Consider the following 19,400-nt stretch of genomic DNA (forward strand, 5'->3'; position numbering starts at 1 on the left):
GTCTTTGTAACTTCACCAGTGTATCTAGTTTAAACTCAAAGTTACAATCCTAAGGGGCTAGTGGCTGACAGAAATCAAAATATACTAATATATCAATTCTTACTCACAGTGGCCCTTTAGAACTGAGCAGAACTGCTTCATACAGTTTCCAAAACTGTAAATCTTCAAACTAACCAGCTACCTCCTTGTCCTATAAAGTGGGTAGAAAATGCCCACCTAGGCCTACCACTGTAGCCACTGTGCAACCAGTGTTCTTTTGGAAGAGATCAAAACCTGAAACCAAACCCAACTGCAGCCGAGCAGCTGATTGCACTCGTGGCAACCCTGTATCAGGTTTCCAAAGGTACAGCTTTTTCCTAGAAGAAACTGCCTACCTTGCTCCCATGAAGCAGGTGGTATAAGTGTTGACCTGCTCGGTGTGCCGTGCACTGCACTGTGCCACGAAGCTCCTTACAGCAGGGTATACGTTCATGTTCTGCTGCTTGGTAAGAGCTATTGTAGTAAAGCTCAAGAAGAAAACTCCAGTACCAAATGAGACATACAGAGTGAGGTGAGCCCTCTAATTCTAACTAACCATGTTTTATTAACCAAAGCCCTCTAGCCTTGAAAATAATATGATCCTAGCCGAGGGAACAGGTTGGAACATTTCATCATATTCCTGGTTCTATTCATAAAACAGACTGAGCAATCTATTTTAAGATAGTTCATTACCCTCTGTAACCTAGGACTCTCAGTGGACCCTGAGAGTCATTTAAATATGTCCTTTTCCAGAGGTTGGGCCAGAGAATCCAGTTTGTATTTATACTAGCTTTTTATCCCCAATCTTAGAGTGAAGCAAATCAGATTAGTTTTTGGAGATGAGGTAATTTGCCTCAAAGTGAGATTTATTTGGATTTGTTCCCACAAGTAGGCCCCCAAACCCCTTCTACAGAGACTCTTGCCCCTGAATTTGGAAGACTGATTTGTTAAATGGCTAGGAGAAGATGCTTTAATCAGAAAACCCTTCTCTGAGTAACTTAGTCTTCTATTTCTAGGTCCCTTTGGTGGTGTTCAAAAGAGAAAAAGAAATTGCCCGGAAGCTGGAGTTTGATGGTCTGTACATCACTGAACAGCCATCAGAAGATGATATTAAGGGTCAGTGGGATCGCTTGGTAATCAACACACCGTAAGTGTCCCTGCCTGTTCTCAGGAGGTAAGGGATAGCCTACTATAAGCTAGCTCTTTCATCATCACCCTTGGATACTGATTTGATTCAGACTAGAAGGTATACTCCAATATTACTAATAGAAACTTTTCATATTTTCATCATATCAAGAGAGTTGAGGGCTTTCCTGGTTCAGGGGTTCAGAGATTAAGCTGATTGGCTTTTTCAGAGTATCCTAGGATGGCACAGTAGCTCTCTAACTATGTCTGATCTGACATATCCTTAAACAATAGCCTGTGAGAATAGAATCCCTGCTAATAGTATACTGGAAAAACCACCTGCTTCCCAGCTTGGGTGGATGATCATTCTGAGACGCAGTTCCATGGGAAGTTAAGAATTCTACTCAGAAGGACCTACTGTAAGACCTTTGGCTAAGCCTTCTTGAGAGGCACATGGTAGAATTATTACTAGGCCATTTGTTCCAGAGGCAAAGAGTTGGAGCCAGATTTGCTACTTACTGGTCTGTGAACTGGAGCAAGGTGTTAATACTTTCTAAATCTCAGTTTATTCACCATAAATAAAGATGAAAAATTCCATCTCCTGTGCCCTTGGAGAGGGGACTTCTTGCTTGAGAGAGTGGAGGGATAGCATAAGAGGAAGAAGACCCTTGATGAGATGGATTGATTCAGTGACTGGGGTAATGTGGGTAGGTGTATCGGAGATAATAAGATTGGTTCAGGATAGAGCAAGGTATAGTGCTGTTGTACATAGGGTTGCTATGAGTCACAAGCAACTCAATGGCATGTAACAACAACAACAACATATTCCTGGGAGTTAATGAATATATGCCAAATGCTTGGTGCTTGGTGTAGTCTTTCCCTTGACTCATCAAAGATGACCAAATGTCCTCATGCACAGTTGTTTACTCACAATTGTGAAAATGATAGCTGCAACTTAATGCAGTAAAAAGGGCGGGGGTGAGGGGGGTGGGTAAGGAAATAAATATATAGACAAAGGTGGCTGTATTGAAACTCTGAGGTGTACCAATTAAGGCATGCTGGTAGAAACAGCAACCCTGACCACAGGAGGAGGAAGAAATTGTTACTTATCCAGAGATGATCAAGGGAAGACTGAAGAAGTCTTCACTCTAGAAAAGGTTTTCTCTTTAAAAAAGAGGCAGCATGCAAATCAATCTCTTACCAAAAAGAAAAAGAACACCCCCATACTTTTTGACGCTTTCTTATTACATCATACACTTTGTGGGTATTACTGAAGTTCCAATAAAAAGGCTGTTCAACTTCAGAATTTATTCTAAGGAAATGAGATGTCACAACAAGGACATTATTTTTTTTAATTATAGCAAAAATATTTGAACTGGTGCAAATAGGCACAAGTGGGGGAATAAACAAATAAAAATATGTTTATTAAAAAATGTAACAGCTATTTGTTTCATCACAATGGCAATGTGTACTACATACCATGCTTTGTAGCCTGCCTCTTCTATCAATTGTAGCCATGGACAGTTTTCTTCTTTTATTTCCATGTTAAAAAGTACATATAGACTCATATATAAAATGCATGTGTTCATTTCAGTGTATAGAAAAATAAACTACAGTTGTTAGAACATTGCTGAAACCTTAGAAGTTCCTCCCTTAGCATCTTTGGTCATATCCTCAAGCCATCTCCTAAACCCCAGCTAGCTACTCTCCTGACTTTAGTAATAGTTCTCTTACTTTATAGTTTTACCACTTGGGCTATGTCCACAAACAATATGCTGGTTCATTGTCCCTATTTTGAACTTTACTTAAATGTAATATATCCTATGCTTCTGTTCAACATTATGTTTAGGAACATACTTGTGGTGACTCAACTTCAGCCAGGGTTTAAAATCTTCAGTGGGCAGGACCAAAACCAAGAGGTCCAAATGCAGACACCCAGACTGCAAAGTTTGTTGTTTGCATTTGTGCTAATAATTTCTCTTTTCCAGGTCTTTTCCTAATAACTATTGGGACAAGTTTGTAAAGAGAAAGGTAAGTCTTGACAGTGTGAGTAAATTCTGTGACCACTCTACCAGGTTTTGTTCAGTTCTCTCTATAAACAGAAGTAGACAGGAGTCCAGAACGAAGGCTGCATAGTGAAGTGAACTTGTGGGGTAGGGATTGTAAAACAATGAAAGAATTTTTCTTTTACTTTTCAAAGAGAAGAGCGAATTGGAGGGGAAGGTAGGCAGGGAGAAAAGTGCAACAATGGATGAATGGAAATCCAAAATCTCTGTATTTCATTAAAATTAATAACAATAATAAAAAGAATTAAATTTGATACTACTTTTCTTGATGGTTCCTCAAGAATGAGTCACCAAAGGGATTTTATCAGGATATGGGTAGGTTTCTAGTTTTAGTCTTAGACTCATTTGTCTTTACCAGTTTACCATAACTATAACAAGCAGTTATTATGACTAGTTTTTTCCACTGTTTTCCTTGGGCATTGTTTATGTATTTTCCTGTTACATTTTGAATCATGCCTTAAACTCCTTAGAAAATCCTTGAATTGGATGAAACCCTGAAGACAGCTGGCCCTCACTTTACACTGTCTTCCTATCCACTGCAGGTGATCAACAAGTATGGAGATCTCTATGGAGCAGAACGCATTGCTGAACTCCTGGGTTTGGATAAAAATGCCCTTGACTTTAGTCCAGTAGAGGAGACAAAAACTGAGGAGGCTTCCCTGGCGTCATGGTACAGAGCTTAAGGTTTAACAAGTCTGGCTAAAAAGAGATCTTTTGTTTTCCCAGACCTCATCAAGAAAATGTAAACCTATGAAATTTGTTGTCCTAAGTTCTGCTCTAGCTTAAGCATTCTTTTCTAAATTCTGACATATTGAAAGAACAATACTTTTAAAATTGTAAAGACCCATTGGTACTTACACAGCTGAAGGGAAAAACGAATTAAAATGTCAAAATATGTGAGTCAACTCTTCTCTGTCTCACAAGGAAACTTAATAAAGCTTGGAGATGTATTTAGATCATTAAACCAGTGAATGAATTGGAGGGGAGGGGAAATATCAATGTTTGCCCCCTATTAAACGGTTAACTAATCCTTGACATTTTTAAGTTTTTATACTGTTTTCTATAGGCTAAGTTCTGTCGACATGAAGTACCATATTTGGAAGCTGGGAGTCGTTTTTACTGATAATGTAAGTATCCTATCTGGAAAAACAAGATTCTGTAGCCCAAGTTCAGGGCACAAATAAATCAGTTATGCAGGATTCCTGGAAATATCCACAGCAGAGACAAGATGCTAAAGCAACACTTGTCCTTTGCAAGAGAAAAGGCAGATCCAGTTTCCCTTATTTGACATTTCTTCAGCTAGCTCACAGCACCTCAGCCCATCTAGGCCCGAGCTCCTGTATCCCCTCTATCCTTCTTACTTGTCCCTAAAGATGAAAACAAGCAAGTCAATGAGGGCTTCCTCTGAGGCATGAACGCTGGAAAGCCTGCTAAATTCTTTGTTTCCACAGTCCTTTCTCTACCTTGCCTGGTATACAACCATGTCCTTCCTGGGTCACTACAACAACTTTTTCTTTGCTGCTCATCTCCTGGATATTGCAATGGGCTTCAAGACATTGCGGACCATACTGTCATCTGTAACCCACAATGGCAAACAGGTATTGTTTTTCTCATGTGGAACAGAAAGGACTTACATATGCATAAGAAAACAGAAGTAAGGGGAGCTCTGGTGGCCTAGTGGCAAGGAGCTGCAACTACAATCCCAGAGGCTCACCGTTCGAATCCACCAGATGCTTTGCCAGGAAAGGAGGGACAGTCTCCTCCTGTACCAGTTGGATCTGATTTGACGGTACACGCACACAAAAATAATAAAATTTAAAAAAAAAAAGAAAACAGAAGTAGAAGAACAAGTACTGTATCTTTTGACCAAGCAAATACTTAGATTAATCTTGATTATTTAAAAAAAAATATTAAGCTACTTAAAACCAAAACTATAGCAATTACCTACAAAGCACAGGCTTTGGTTCTTAACAGTTAAGTGGTTCTCAATCAAGGAAGAGGGAGAAGGGATGGAGGGATAAGTGGTTGATGAGGGAAGTAGTTGATCAGAATCACCTTGGAGACCTCTCCTAGAGATTGATCACCCTTTTTGCCCCTTGGATTCTGATATACCCATAAGGGGCTAAAAAGTAGGCAAACACAGTTAGAAAACTCCATGAGGGTCACTTGCATCAATAGCTACTGCTATCTCCAATCTCGTCAGCATCTAATCTATCTATGATGATGCTGGTTCTTATTTCTATGTCTGTGCTTTCCCTGCTTTGTGTAGAACCTAGAAGGGATCCAGATCTCTCTGCTAGGTCTATGGTGGAGGCCAGATTATGCAGGTCATTGGTCCTCCTCATTTGTGTTGCTTGCCAGTACCTAAAAGCCTAGAAAGCCTAGAAATGAATTCCCAACATCATTCTTACTGAAGTATCGGATTAGGGAGAAAGACCTTCAACAAGATGAACCAACTCAGTGGCTGTGGCAGTGACTGGGACGATGGATGGCAGAGGACCTGGCAAGCTTTGTTTTATTTGACAGATGGTCACTCTGAGTCTGAATGGACTAGACCACACCTCACAATAGCATGGCCCCTGCAAAGGTCCTAGGCAGATTTATTGATTCTACAAAGTGTCACTTTGCTCAACTATTGTTATTTTTACAACTGTAAAGCTATGACAGTTATGTAGCCAATAGTTATTTATAAAACAGTGTAACATAAGGACACCCACCAGCAGAACTTTTATTTAGAAGTAGTGTTAGAATAGAAACTGCATTGTGACACCACAGATAACTGTATCTGTGTAAAAACAAACAAAAGAATTAATTCACTATTCAATCCTCAAGGATCCTTGGTGTTTACATATCCCCAATCTGATACCCTACCCTTAGTCTCTTCACCTCTACCCTGCAATATGGTAATCTTCATTGTGTCCTTCTATGTTTCCCCAATCTCAAATGCACCTTTCAAGGTAGAGAAAAGCCCACCTCCTTTTCTTTCTCTCTCCCCATTCCCAGTTGGTTCTGACTGTAGGCCTCCTCGCCGTGGTGGTCTATCTCTATACCGTGGTGGCTTTCAACTTCTTCCGAAAGTTCTACAACAAAAGTGAAGACGATGAGGAGCCTGATATGAAATGTGATGACATGATGACGGTGAGAGGAGCCCGCTGAGGCACTGCTTCATTGGGAAAGGAGGGTTCTCGGTAATCTGGAAAACTAAGTGCTAGATGTACAGTTATAGGGCAGAAGAGTGAGGTCAGATACAGATGGTTCATCAAAAAATACCCTGGTAGTACAGAAGTGATGGAAATACGTTGCTTTCCTACTTGTTAGTTGGAAAGGAAAGCTTTCCACAGAATGACTGTCATTCATTTAAATCTGTCTAGGAAATGAAGTAATTTTAGGAATGAAACTGTATCTAAATTTCTTGAAAGCCAAGCTTTGGCTTTTGGTCTCAGAGGAATGGGGATAAAGACCTGTGAATGTGGCAGTTGACTTATCTCAACATACAATCGGGGCTTCTTTTGGAACATCCACGTATGAAGAGCATACAGCCCCAAGAGCAGGTTGGTGTCCCCTCAGAAAGACATAGCTTGGGGTGATCCCACACACTGGGGTAGCAACTCCACCTGTTCCTAACAACCAGATTGTAGGAAGAGAACGTACATGTCAGGTGCTGTTGCCAGTGACAGACACTGACCTTGGGCATGCTTATTTCTCTAGACAATGAGCAACAACTCTTGGACTTCTTATGTAACTTTTACCTTATGCTTTCTTAAGAATCCTCAAGAGACAACAGCTTACAATTACTAAGGCACCAGTGTTGTGGTCAGAGGGTGGTAGGGAGCAATGTTCCCTATGAGCAAATACCCAGATAGCTTATATAGTAGCTTATGCACGGTTTCAGTTACCTCTGGTTACTTGCATTCTGAAAAATATTTAACGTGCATGCCATCCTGAGTAGTGATGGTAGTGATGTAATCTTGCCTGGTCCTGCTCCACGGCAGAGCTGCCCCTCTGCTGGGTGACAGCCCAGAAACCAGAGCTGGCTAAGTGGCTGTCCTAGCTCCCTGCCAGCCTTGCACAACTTATCCAGCCAGCTCAGGACAAACCTACATCATGTTTCTTAGGTGATAAATCTTAGTGGACACACAACAGGCTGCCTCATCTTCCCCTCCTATAGAGCAGCCGATGGGTTCAAATCACCAACCTTTCAGTTAGCAGCCCAATAAGTAACCTTTTTTTAAAAAAAAATCTATTATTAATTTTAATGAAAATTTACAGAGACTTTCAATATCCATTCATTCATTGTTGCACTTTGCTCCCTGCCCTATCCTTCCCTCCAGTTCGCTCTTTTCTTTGAAAAGTAAAAGAAAAATTCTTTCATTGTTATACAATCCCTCCCCCCAAGTCTACTATGCAGCCTTCATTCTGGACTTCTGTTATGACAATAATACCTAATCATATATCCCTTTTAAACAGTTCTCGCTCATCTGTTTCAATGCAGTATACCTAATTTATCCCATCTTTCTCAGTCTCCCCCCCAACCCAAGTGAAATATCTCAGCCACAAAAGGACAAGTAACCCATTTTAAAGAAAAGACATTATGTGCATATACATATACATGGTCAGGGAGCGCTGGTGGCCTAGTGGTAAGATTTGGCCCTGCACTCCCAAAGTCGGTTCAAATCAACCAGTTGCTCCATGGGAGAAAGATGGATAATCTCTTTCTGTGCAATTAAAAACTCACTGGAGGGTCAGCTATGGGTTGGCTCTGACTCAAAGGCACACAATAATACATGGTTTAATATTTGCTGCTATTTAATAAGGGGTCTTGGGACACATCCCGTAGAGCCAGGGTAAAATACCACTTTAGTTCAAACATGTAACATGGGGAGAGAAACTTTGTAATGTGTTGTTTAAGTCTTTGTGCTACCTGTTCTATGAGGGATGAAGGAAAAGTTACTAGTTGGCAGGATTCATTCTGACTGGTGGCAGCTCCTTCAATCGCTGTAGATAGGATGTGATGGAAATATCCTGCATTACTACTACTTAGTTGGAAAGGAAAGCCACAGGATGGGATTTTCATGCATGTAAATCTTTCTAGGAGATGAAATACTTTTATGAATAGAGCTGTATCTAGATAATGTCCTAAACTAGTCAGACATCAGACCGACTGGCATAGTGCACCAAATTACAGTTTTTAAGAATTTCTTTTTCAAGTACCCTTCTGCTACCTCTACCTTTACCTGATTACCATTATTTTCTCTCTCTAGTGTTACCTGTTCCACATGTATGTGGGCGTGAGAGCTGGGGGTGGCATTGGGGATGAAATTGAAGACCCTGCTGGTGACCCTTACGAAATGTACCGCATTGTCTTTGACATTACCTTCTTCTTCTTTGTCATTGTCATCTTGCTGGCCATCATTCAAGGTAGAGTTTCCTGTTTAAGTATGAACAGAGTTTGATACTTAAATTTAACCCTTTCTGACTTCCTGAATTTAAGACTTAATCGTTCCATCAACAAGTCTGTTAATTCAGTAAACGTTTATTAAGAATCTCTAATATAAGGCCTGGACATCTCGCAGAGCTATGAGAGTGTAACTTTTTTTTCCCCACAGGCAGATGGAGTACAGACATTGTAGACAACAGCTCACCAGGGATTGGAGGAGGGGAAAGAGGACAGTGAGTTTAGAGTCATGTGAAATCATGATACATGTTAAGACATCCGAATGTTGACGTCTATAAAGCACTTTCATGGGTCTCTTAAAAGACAAGTCAGAAATAGGATGGAATACAAAGAATAAAGTCAGTATCAAAAAATACAGTAATTATTAAAATGACAGAACTGAGATAACCGGTGTGGCGGTAAAAGATTTCTCCTCGAGAGACAAAGGCAGGAGGAACCGTAAGCAGTAGCTGTGTGTCTGAATAAGGGTGACAGAAGAAGAATCGATAACTTTGAATTTTGGTGTTGGAGAAGTAGACTGAATATGACAAAAGAACAATCTGTCTTGAAGGACTATACTAGAGTACTCCTTACAGGCAAAGATGGTGACATTTTTTCTCACTTTGGGCATATTTTCAGGGGGAACCAGTCTTTAGAGGGAGACATCATGTTTGGAAAGGTAGAGGATCAGTGAAAGAGAGGAAGACTCTGAACAAGATAAACTGATGCGTGACTACCACAACATGGCTTGAGCATGACAGATCATAAGGATGGCACAGGGTCGGGCAAGGTGCAGATGTGCTGTTCACAGGCTCACTATGAACCGTACTTGACTCGGTGACACCCAACAACAGGCAGTGAAGAACAGAGCTCACAGGGAAGTGTGACAATGAAGGGACCATGTAAAAGCTGAGAACAGGAGAGAATATACTGTAGAAAAGTGAAACTGTAGAAACAGTAAGACATGGTTAGTCAGAATGCAACATTTAAAGAAACACAAATACATTTTTTCTAATTTAGTTTAATTGTTCATCTTGAAGATTCGCTTTTTTACCCCCACCATAAAAAAATTCTGCAATTCCTTCTACCCCCAAATAGCTTATTTAAGGTATGTTTCCTATCCTCATTGAAATTCTAGGTCTTATTATCGATGCCTTTGGAGAGCTTAGAGATCAGCAGGAACAAGTGAGAGAAGATATGGAGGTAAAGCTCATCTGACTGATAATTCATAACAAATGTTACTTTGTAAACAGGTTCTGCTCGATCTAACTTGTCCACTTCCCTGTGTCCAGCCACCACCATTGCTCCACACGAGGGAAGGGTATTCTCAGTTAGCCAGTATTGTTTTATGTACTGTAGAGTCAGAGCTGACCATCTGGTGGGTTTTCAGAGGCAGGAGGAGACTGCCCATCCTTTCCTGTGGAGCGGCTGGTGGCCTCAAACAGCGTGCCTTGAGGATTGCAGTGCAGCGTCTTGCCACTAGGCCACCAGAGCTCCCTAGCTAGGATAGAGTGCATGAATAAAACCTGAAAGTACTGAAAAGAAAAAAAAATACATATTTCTGTTTAACTCAATCGTGCCTACAAATGCCTTACTGCTTTTGTTGCTTTTTTTTGTAGACTAAATGTTTTATCTGTGGAATTGGCAATGACTACTTTGACACAACCCCTCATGGTTTTGAAACACATACATTACAAGAGCACAACTTAGCCAACTACTTGTGAGTATTGATACTAAATAGTTTCTGCTGGGACAGGTGTTTGTCATAGACTGTGCTTGTTCCTGGCTAAGACTAAGCGCTGCTTACCTTTTCAAGGACACAGAACTGCAACAATTTCTTTTTTACAATTTAACTTTTCAACATACAAATAAATATGGATAAGAGTGACTCTACCAGTATCTCAAGCTATTACTATGTTTCTCACTTTCCCTTCCAGCAGAAATTGTCCATACTCAGTGGTCCCCTGCTGTTCTCTACCCATCAAGAAATCTGCTAACACCAGGGTGACCAGTGATGTGCAGTATCATGACATTAGAGGTTGGGCCTCCTCCTGTCTAACCTCTCCTAGTAACAAATAAGCTCTAGTAGAGTTGGGGGCATGTGTGATTTGACACTTCTCTATTTTTCAGAGAAGCAACAATGTCTGGCTCCCAGTAAATTAATATCTCACTCTGGTAAAGCATTTGTTCACAAACCAGGTACTAAGAGCCTATTAAGTGCCATGGACTTAGAGAATATTGTATAAATCCTGTAAGGTAAAATGTTCATAATTTATTCCATAACTAGATTCTTTGTTAGCCTATCATTTTCCCTTGCTTTCTTTCATTTTCTTAATCCTAAATGGTTTTAAATCAGGAAGAGTGTCAGGACTGTATCCTTTCCTTCATACCTATTCAATCTTTATGTGGAGCAAAGCATTCGAGAAGTAAGACTCTGAAAAAGAATGTGGCATCAGATCGAAGGAAGAATCAACCTTGCTCAAAGTGAAGAGTACGTCAAATACTTGGTACAGAAATAAAAAAACTACAGCCTTAAATATGGATTAAATCTCAACATCAAGATGACAAAAATCCTCACTACTGGACTGGTAAGCAACATCACGATAGAGAAAAGATGGAAAGTGTCAGTGATTTCATCTTATTGGGATCCACAATCAACACCTTTGGTACCAACAGTTAGGAGATGAATTGCATTGGGCAAGCCCTCAGTTGTGGACTCTCTGAAGACTAAGGTGCATCTGATTCAGGCCATGGTATTTGCAATCACTTGATTGGTCATCCTTATTCATCTTCCAGCTTTCAGATGCCTAAGAAAAACTGTTGCCTTTGAAATGTGGCACTAGAGAGGAGTACTGAATATCCCATGGCTTGCCAGAAGAACAAACATCTTTGTCTTGGAAAAGGTGCAGCCAGAGTGCTCCTTCGTGGGAAAGATGGGCATGCTGCCGGGAGAAGCTGTTCCTTGGAAAATGCACAACATGCTTGGAAATGTGGATGGTCAGTAAAAGAGAAGAGCCTTAATCAGATGGACACAGTGACTGCAAGGATGTCAGAGATGATGAGGATGGCACAGGATAGGACAGGGTTCAGACCTGTTGTTCAAAGGGTTGCTATGAGTCAAGAGTTGACTCAGTCGCACCTAACAATCTCTTACGATGGAAATTTTCCTTTGGGAAATTTGTTTACTGTCAAAAAACATGCTAAACTCCTACTATTCCTTATATCATGAGAATTTGTCATTTTCATCTCATTATGAGTTTATATATTAATGGAAGCAACTATGATGTATGTCTAAGGGAGATAAAGCCATGGGCACAGGTCTAGATTAAACAGAAGAGCAAAAGGCTGTTGTGGTATCTGGATTGGAACTCCCTATTCGGTCTTTCCCTCTCACACCCTGCAGCATTTTCTTCTTTGTCCTCCAACAGCCGTGAACATAAGGCAAGGTAACCTATGGTTGAACCTCCCACTTAAATAGTGTTCTGTCAGTTGCATAAGTATGTGCTGAAAAAGGAGAAATGGCCAACGTGATCAACTGGCACTACTTTCATCCTTAATCTTGAAAAGTGAAGGCAATCAACATAGACTTAATAGCTTCAGACACTGGCCGCTGTAGGAGCTTTAAAATAACCTGAGTGTGCGCAGAATCCAGGCCCAGGTGCTCTCAGTCAGCAGCAGAGTGTTATTTCCCACTAGCCACTTCCTCAAGGATGTGGACTGTGAAAATTGTCCCTGAGCTCACATAAAATGAGCTCATCAGCCCTCGGGGACACTTGTGTGTCACAGAGGACTCTAATCCAGACACTATCACAGGAAATTCAAGTGCAGATACACTGGCATTTCCCTGTGGTCTGTAAGCAAAACATAACTATACTTCTAGATACTCAGTGCATCTTTTTTTATGGTAAATAAGGTGCTAAATTAGCCTGCAAGAAGATGTAAGAGATCATGAGTCTGAATAGTTCACTGAGTATAAAATCCCAATAGAAACTATAAAACAGTAGAGCCAAAATTATGATTCCCGTGTGGTCTTATCTAAAGGATTCTCTCTCACTCACTGTTGCTGAGTCAGAACCCCATAGCTGACCCTCCAGCAGGTTTCTGCAGCTGGAAATCAAACCAGAGTTTGCTTGTCTTTCTCCTGAAGGTTGGGGATGGACAAAAAAATGAATTCTCATAAAGAAGGCTAATTTTAATATAATGATGTTTGTAGTTTCTCCAGTTTGGACAGACATATAGATAGCAGAGGCTAAATAATATTTGTGAACCCCTTCTCTTCAGTGCACTTGATTGAGCGAATGAACTTAGATTTCTCAAGTATCTAATATTTTCTTTTATCTCATTAATCTTTTATCCAGGTTCTTTTTGATGTATTTGATTAATAAAGATGAGACAGAGCACACAGGTCAGGTAAGAAAAAAAAATCTAACAATCATACCCTTTGTGTTACCTCAAGATACAGCATGATTTTGATCCAGTTTCCCCAATAGGCCTTTTCTTTGGATATTTGTTTATAGAAGGACTAGATTTATATGTAGTAGAGCTTATCTGAAACAGTAAGAAGTAAGATTTCTATTGTCCACTGACAACCCCAATCTATTCCAATAATCCTCCTCCTGGTTATCTTTTCCCAGCAAATTCTGTTCTTTTTCAACCCTTATGGTTACTGTCCCAGAGTAGAATAGCTGGAGGTGGGAAGAGCATTACAGAAAAAAAAATTACAGAAACAGAACGGGTGGGTGTGACAAAGATCAGGAGAATTGGAGGAAAGTGAAAATATGTGTCAAAAAGAATACTGTGACTCACTATTAAAGAAGTATATCAAAGACTATTAGATTAGTAGCAAAACTTCGTGGATCAAATACTTGACTAAAGGAAGAGGCAGTTGGTTTTCCAGATCTAGCTTTTTAGCATTTCTTGCGTCTGCTCAAGCTAGCACTAAATGTTCCCTGGGCATGCATTCTTCTAATCAATTACAAACGGCATGGAATCATCATATTGCTAATCTTTAAGTATTTTTAGAGACAGATATTGGATTGATTTCATTTTGGGTAGATGAGTTATCTTCCCCTGCCAGCATGGCCAGATAGCCTGGGCTGGGTAGAGAGCAACAGAGAACTGAACTTGCACAGCAGTGTTCCTAAGAGATGACAAGGAGAAAAACTTGGGTTTGTTTTAAAAGAAGCACCCTGTGTTCACATCATTTCAGGAATCTTATGTCTGGAAGATGTACCAAGAGAGGTGTTGGGACTTCTTCCCAGCTGGTGACTGCTTCCGGAAACAATATGAAGATCAACTTGGATAATCTGAATGATAGAAGTTTCATAGTTCAGGACGGTCAGCTTTCACTGAAAGAAAATCTTCCTTTTACAGTTCTGCAACATATTTAAAATGTGACATTTTCTAAATGCCCCCTTTACAAGTGTTTGTTAAAAATCTGTGATATTTTTGAAACTGATTTGGCTCTTTGTGCCTAATGGACATACACTGTGGGAGAGAACCTGTCAGCTTTTTTTTTTTTTTAAAAAAAAAAAAAAAAGGATGGCAAATCAAGAAATGCCTTCAAGTTGTTCAGTTCTAATGTAACTAGTTTTTCAGGGTGGCAGCACAGAGGAAAGGGCTAGAAAGGTGAACATCTTAATGCGCAGTTTCTGAAATTTTAAACATTTGGATGTTATATGACAGTGTCCCACTAGTGATTCATTGTCTGAACTACAAAAACACACATTTTAACTGCAGTCTAATTTTCCTCATGGTACTTGCTAGTGAATGTATCCAGAATCAGCTTAAAAACTTTAAGCAGTTAAAGAAATAGGAAAAAAAGAAAAAAATTCAACACTTTGTCGACACTGAACTATCGATTAAGTGCCTTACAACCTCTTTAGGTATAGCTATGCAAGTTTTTTATGTTTGTGTTCTAGATGGACAGGTCTATTAATTAGTTGTATTGATCTTACTTTATGAAACTGCACTTGAAGGTTATTTACATAATTTTTTCAGTAACAGCTTGTCAACTGCTGTTATTAGAAGAAAGGTACTGTACTGAAATTCAGAAAAATCTCAATCTTATGCCAAAATTGAGTAATGCTTTAAGGTCCTTTGTAAGTAGTGAAGCCACTACATTTTAGGTGAATCTCAACAATGAAGTGCCCATTGCAATAAAGTAATATACACCAAACCATGGTCTGGCTTCTACTGTGTACCACCTCTAGTTGATATTACAGCCATACTGTGGCAAGGGGGGACAAACACAATGTCAGGAAAGATGAAAACAGTCCACAGACTAGCACTTGTTTATTTTGACCAACACATGCCTTGTTTGCATATATTCTCTTAATTGGCAGCACCTGAAAGGCTGTAAACATTGAGGGGAAGGAGCCTGAAAACAGACCAAACAGTAACAATAATGCCTCTGCCCTTAAGTCTGATAGGGTTCTAAACCAGAAAACAAGGGGGCTGAGCCTCTTAGATGTAGAATTTGACATGTTGTCAAACAGAGGTAGGCGTATACTGTGGTAAGCCTTACAGAACGGCTGGGCTCGGGACATGCTTGTAAATGAGTTAATCTTAAACTACAGCCTTGGTCTCATTCTTAGGAGGAAACAAACATTTTTCTCAGGTACTTTTCCATTTTTTAGGAAATCATGCTGTCCAGCCAGTCTTCCAGCTCTTCCTCAGTCACAGTTTTTGATGTATGTGGTTGCACAGATTCCACATTCTTCTCTTCAGTCACAGATGGTTTTACAGGAACTGGGGAAATAAAAGCAATGTTAAGAACTTCACATTAGCCTCAAGAATCGTGGCTTAAAGCTTCCCTAGGGCTGTTCCCTGATATAATTCAGTCCGAGTTATTACTTTCCTTCCAACAAGGGGGAACATTCTCATTATTGCTCCTAATCCCTAAAAAGATATAACAGTGTCTAAGCAAACTAATAAATAGGGTAGAGATTTATTTAGAGGGTGAATTTCACAGTTCACTGGGTGTGTGTTTTTAAAGAGTAACAGCTCATTTTTCTTTTTACTAGTAGAGCAATCACATATTTATTATAGGTTCCTAAGTATGGCTACTGTCGTGATCATTGCCTGAAGCGTCTTGGGCCACCATTATCACAGAACATGAAGGAAGTGTTCATTTAAAAAAAATTATAATAATAAATCAATGGAGCAAGAAATAAGTAAGAAGAGTTGGCTAACAGGCCCTGTTCAGACAGTCGATTAAAAGGTTTGCTGTGGAAAAGCTGGAGGCTACAAGTATCTTAATGCATTTTTATAGCAGAAGTTCAATTTCCAGCCTCAGTTTTAATACCACAACCAGGCTTTGGAAGTGGGCATATTGAGTGAGAAGCACGTTGTCAGAAAGGTCAGCTCAGGGGGAAGCAATGATGTAAGCCCAGAAATAGATGTCAGTGGACAGCACCGGATCGATGTCAGACACCACTAGAGACGTGTGCGGCCGTGATCGGGGAGGGGCTGATGCTCAAAACCCTAGTGCAGAGGGATGGGAATGACAGGCCAGCTGTACCTTCGTCCTCTTGGGCCACCTTCCCGTCCTTCTCTGATTTCACGTCCTGAGATGTCTCCTCTGGTAGGATGTCACTGCTCTCTTTTACAGGTGCATCTAAATTAAGCAGCAGATCAAGTTCTTCTTCCAAATGGTCTGCTGCTGCTGCGGACTGTGGCATGCAGGCGGGTTTCTGAGAGCCCTGGAGAGGCACTGGCCTTGAGCTCCCTCTGCCCGGGTACAGGGAGCAGCCAGCGGCAGATTTCAGCTCAGAGGTGGACCCGATCAATCCAGAGCCCAGAGGACCTTTTAACTGCATCCCTAGTCCTTTGCTGTCATCATTTCTTTTTGGTTTCACCTGAGGAAGCTCTAAAGGAACCGAGGTCTGAAAGAGAAGCATCACAACTGAGTCAAGAACAGGAACTTTGTTGGACATGCTTAAGTATGAACAAAAGAGAGCAGCCCCATTGTATTGAGGGTAGGAAACCCAACTCGGGAAGTTCACAGGCGCTTCTATTCTGGCCCTGCCCAGCACCTTTTTGTACTGTTTTGGGTAAAGGTGGGAAATCTTGCTGGAAGAAAACTGGATTCTGCTTTTCATTCTACCCACCTCAACTATGTATCACTTATGTCAAAGTAGAAATTTAAAGGCTATTTTTTTTCTATCCCTCTTCTGTCAGTTTATATTTAAACAGGGAGGAAAACTTCAAAGTTGATAAAAATCACCAAGAACTAGCTAGCAAATCAGAGCTTAAGTACACTGATATCAAGTAAGGGACAAATGGACCCAAAAGAAAATGTTACCCTGAATAACATCATTTGAATTTTGTTGTTGAATTAAACAACACACATACACACACACACACAAAAAGAAAACAACCAACAACCCAGCCAGACACTGAATAAAACGTATGATCTTGAATATAGTTGTAAAAAGTTCAAAAGCAAGCAAAACTAATCTCCAGCAATAGAAGTGAGGCTAGTGGCTCCCTCTGGGGGCGGCGGGGACTAGGAGAGTCTGCAGACGCTTGCTCCAGATGCTAATTCCCTGGCTGTAAACACTCATCTCCTTTATGGTATAAACGTCATACTCAATAAAAACTTCGACAGCCTAGAGCAGTGCAATGTACAGGTGACGTTGAGGACCACTGCTCAAGAGAGAAGCCTGCATGACCCTCAGAATGAGGGTCATCTTCGATGTGTCGCACTGTGCCCCCATTTTTACACTTAAGCATCCTGAATAGATCCAATCTGATAAAAACAAAAACCCAAACACAAAACTTTCCTTAGGTCTTTTTCAGGTATTAGTGGCAATATAGTTTTGTTTACAAATCTTAAAAGACTGCTAGCACTGTCACTGCACAGAACGTGGCCCTCAAAGCCACTCCTGCAATAATTTAACCCAGCTGGGTTAAGTGTCTGGCATTGTTTTTATTCCTTTGGTTCCCAGATGATCCTAAAGTATAAATAAAGCTAACGACAGCATTAGGGGCGAGTGATGTTTAAACTCTTTATCTAGGTTTTCAAAGATATTACAGTGATTTTTCTGCCTCTACCCTAATAGCTTTCCCTGAAACATCCTTCACTTTTAAAAGCACACACCACTCCCCGTCTCTCCTGAGTCCAGGAGCCGCACCGCACATTTTATGCCGCTTTTTCACAGGTGTGCCCCATTAACTAGTCCTCGCTGTAGAAAACCAGGTCAGGAACTCTAAATACAGCTGGACCTCTGGCACAAAAAAGCCATGAGTCACAAAGACCACCTCTGATACCTTCAGACTTTTCCAAAGGACCCACAGGACGCTGATGTTAGAGGTAAGAGTGGTCCTCTGCGCTGTCCTCCAGCCTGCGCTGCGCACAGGGCTGCACACAGGTGCCCCAGCTTCTGAAAGTTAGTACAACGCAGCAGCGTCTGGGGGAGTAATTACCTCGCTGCTGCACATACTTGGCATCACATTCTGCTCTCGTAAGGTGTCAATTTCAGTTGTGTGGATTGTGTTTTATGTTAGTACTGATTTCAGTTTGGGGGGGGGAATAACTTGTGAAGTTCTTCAAAATGTCTTTGGACTGCCTCTGTTCCCAATCAGTTGATCAACTGCCTTTTAGACTTAAGTCTGCTAAATTTATATTATAAATGTATTCTATGTCTTTCTTAATCCTGAGCTACCAATGGCTACATCCAGTTGCCTAATGTTTCCGCTTTGACATCTCAGTAGCACAAATGTATAATGCCCAGGCGCAGCACAAGTAGGAAACCTAGGGTTCTTCTCTGATCACTGCACCCTCAGTTCCCAAGATTACACCAAAATCCCTTCATTTTACCTCTGAAATATTTGTCATAGATTCTCCTTCTCTGTAACCCTACTGTCACTGCCAGAGAACAAGCCACAGAGTTACTCACTTGGACTCAAGCAATGTCCTAGTTTGGCTCCATTTCCATACTCTTCTCTGTTCATATGGGGCTCTATTCCACATCGGAGCCCCTAATCCATCCTTTACCTTGTAGCAGAATGGTCTTTATTATCACTGCCACTATTACGGTTTTTATGAATTCAAATCTGATTGGCTCACCCTCCTTTGAATTTCAGTTCAAATGTTCTTGAACTTTAGAGCATGTTTATCACTTCTTCAAGAAAGCCTTCTCTCCCCATTCCAAAGGAGATCTGGTTCATGCTTTATGCACTGTCATAGCACACAGCATTTTCTCTTCCACGGTACTTATCACAGTTTATGTATTTATGGGATGATACATATTCATCCTTCCCAATAGCTGAAACTCCATGGCAACAAGACCCAAGTCTGTCTGCTCACTGTCATAGCCCCAGTGTCTAACACAGAATGTGGCACATAAATATTTTGGTTATAACAGTAGCAAGACTTTATACTTTTACATTCATGCACTCTCATTCCATTTGATCTTTAAAAAGGTTTTCACATAAAATTAATGGAACAGACCTTTAAAAATCATTTCATCCTTTGAAAATTGCATGTAAGTTTTGTCCCCTTATACCAAAATCTTCAGCTTGACGGGAGGGAAAGCTGAGTCCATGCCACCCTGCAGAGAATGGCTTTTCCTCCTCCTCCTCCCCTAATCCTCATCAGCTGACAGATGACCTCAGCATTTACCTGGACCAGTTCAGCAGCAACGTTGAGTCGGAGTGACAGAGGCAGTTCTTGAAGAGCTTGAACCAGTGATTCACAGTCCACATAAAGGGCTGAATTCTGAATTTAAAAAAAAAAAAAAAAAGTGAAAAAA

At 40.6% G+C, this 19,400-nt stretch overlaps 2 protein-coding genes across 3 annotated transcripts in view; one reads left to right on the forward strand and one right to left on the reverse strand.

The window, feature by feature from the left end:
- Nucleotides 1–14,820, forward strand: part of RYR3 (ryanodine receptor 3) — a 753,100-nt gene extending 738,280 nt beyond the window's left edge. For both annotated transcript variants that reach the window (XM_006883055.1, XM_006883056.1), the window contains 11 exons: nt 1,035–1,165; nt 3,132–3,174; nt 3,752–3,879; nt 4,276–4,336; nt 4,661–4,807; nt 6,213–6,347; nt 8,471–8,627; nt 9,782–9,846; nt 10,263–10,363; nt 13,002–13,053; nt 13,853–14,820. In XM_006883055.1, the coding sequence (XP_006883117.1) occupies nt 1,035–1,165; nt 3,132–3,174; nt 3,752–3,879; nt 4,276–4,336; nt 4,661–4,807; nt 6,213–6,347; nt 8,471–8,627; nt 9,782–9,846; nt 10,263–10,363; nt 13,002–13,053; nt 13,853–13,948 (1,116 nt within the window). In that variant the 3' untranslated portion in view covers nt 13,949–14,820. The remainder of the gene's footprint in view (nt 1–1,034; nt 1,166–3,131; nt 3,175–3,751; nt 3,880–4,275; nt 4,337–4,660; nt 4,808–6,212; nt 6,348–8,470; nt 8,628–9,781; nt 9,847–10,262; nt 10,364–13,001; nt 13,054–13,852) is intronic.
- Nucleotides 14,821–15,277: 457 nt separating this feature from the next.
- Nucleotides 15,278–19,400, reverse strand: part of AVEN (apoptosis, caspase activation inhibitor) — a 167,782-nt gene continuing 163,659 nt past the window's right edge. Inside the window, exons 4-6 of the mRNA XM_006883232.1 lie at nt 19,271–19,366; nt 16,166–16,529; nt 15,278–15,393 (exon numbers count right to left, since the gene is read on the reverse strand). Coding sequence (XP_006883294.1) covers nt 15,278–15,393; nt 16,166–16,529; nt 19,271–19,366 — 576 coding nt within the window. The remainder of the gene's footprint in view (nt 15,394–16,165; nt 16,530–19,270; nt 19,367–19,400) is intronic.

Source organism: Elephantulus edwardii, unplaced genomic scaffold, assembly GCF_000299155.1.
Source record: "Elephantulus edwardii isolate Elephantulus edwardi_28Jun2011 unplaced genomic scaffold, EleEdw1.0 scaffold00026, whole genome shotgun sequence".
In the NCBI taxonomy this organism is placed as follows: domain Eukaryota; kingdom Metazoa; phylum Chordata; class Mammalia; order Macroscelidea; family Macroscelididae; genus Elephantulus; species Elephantulus edwardii.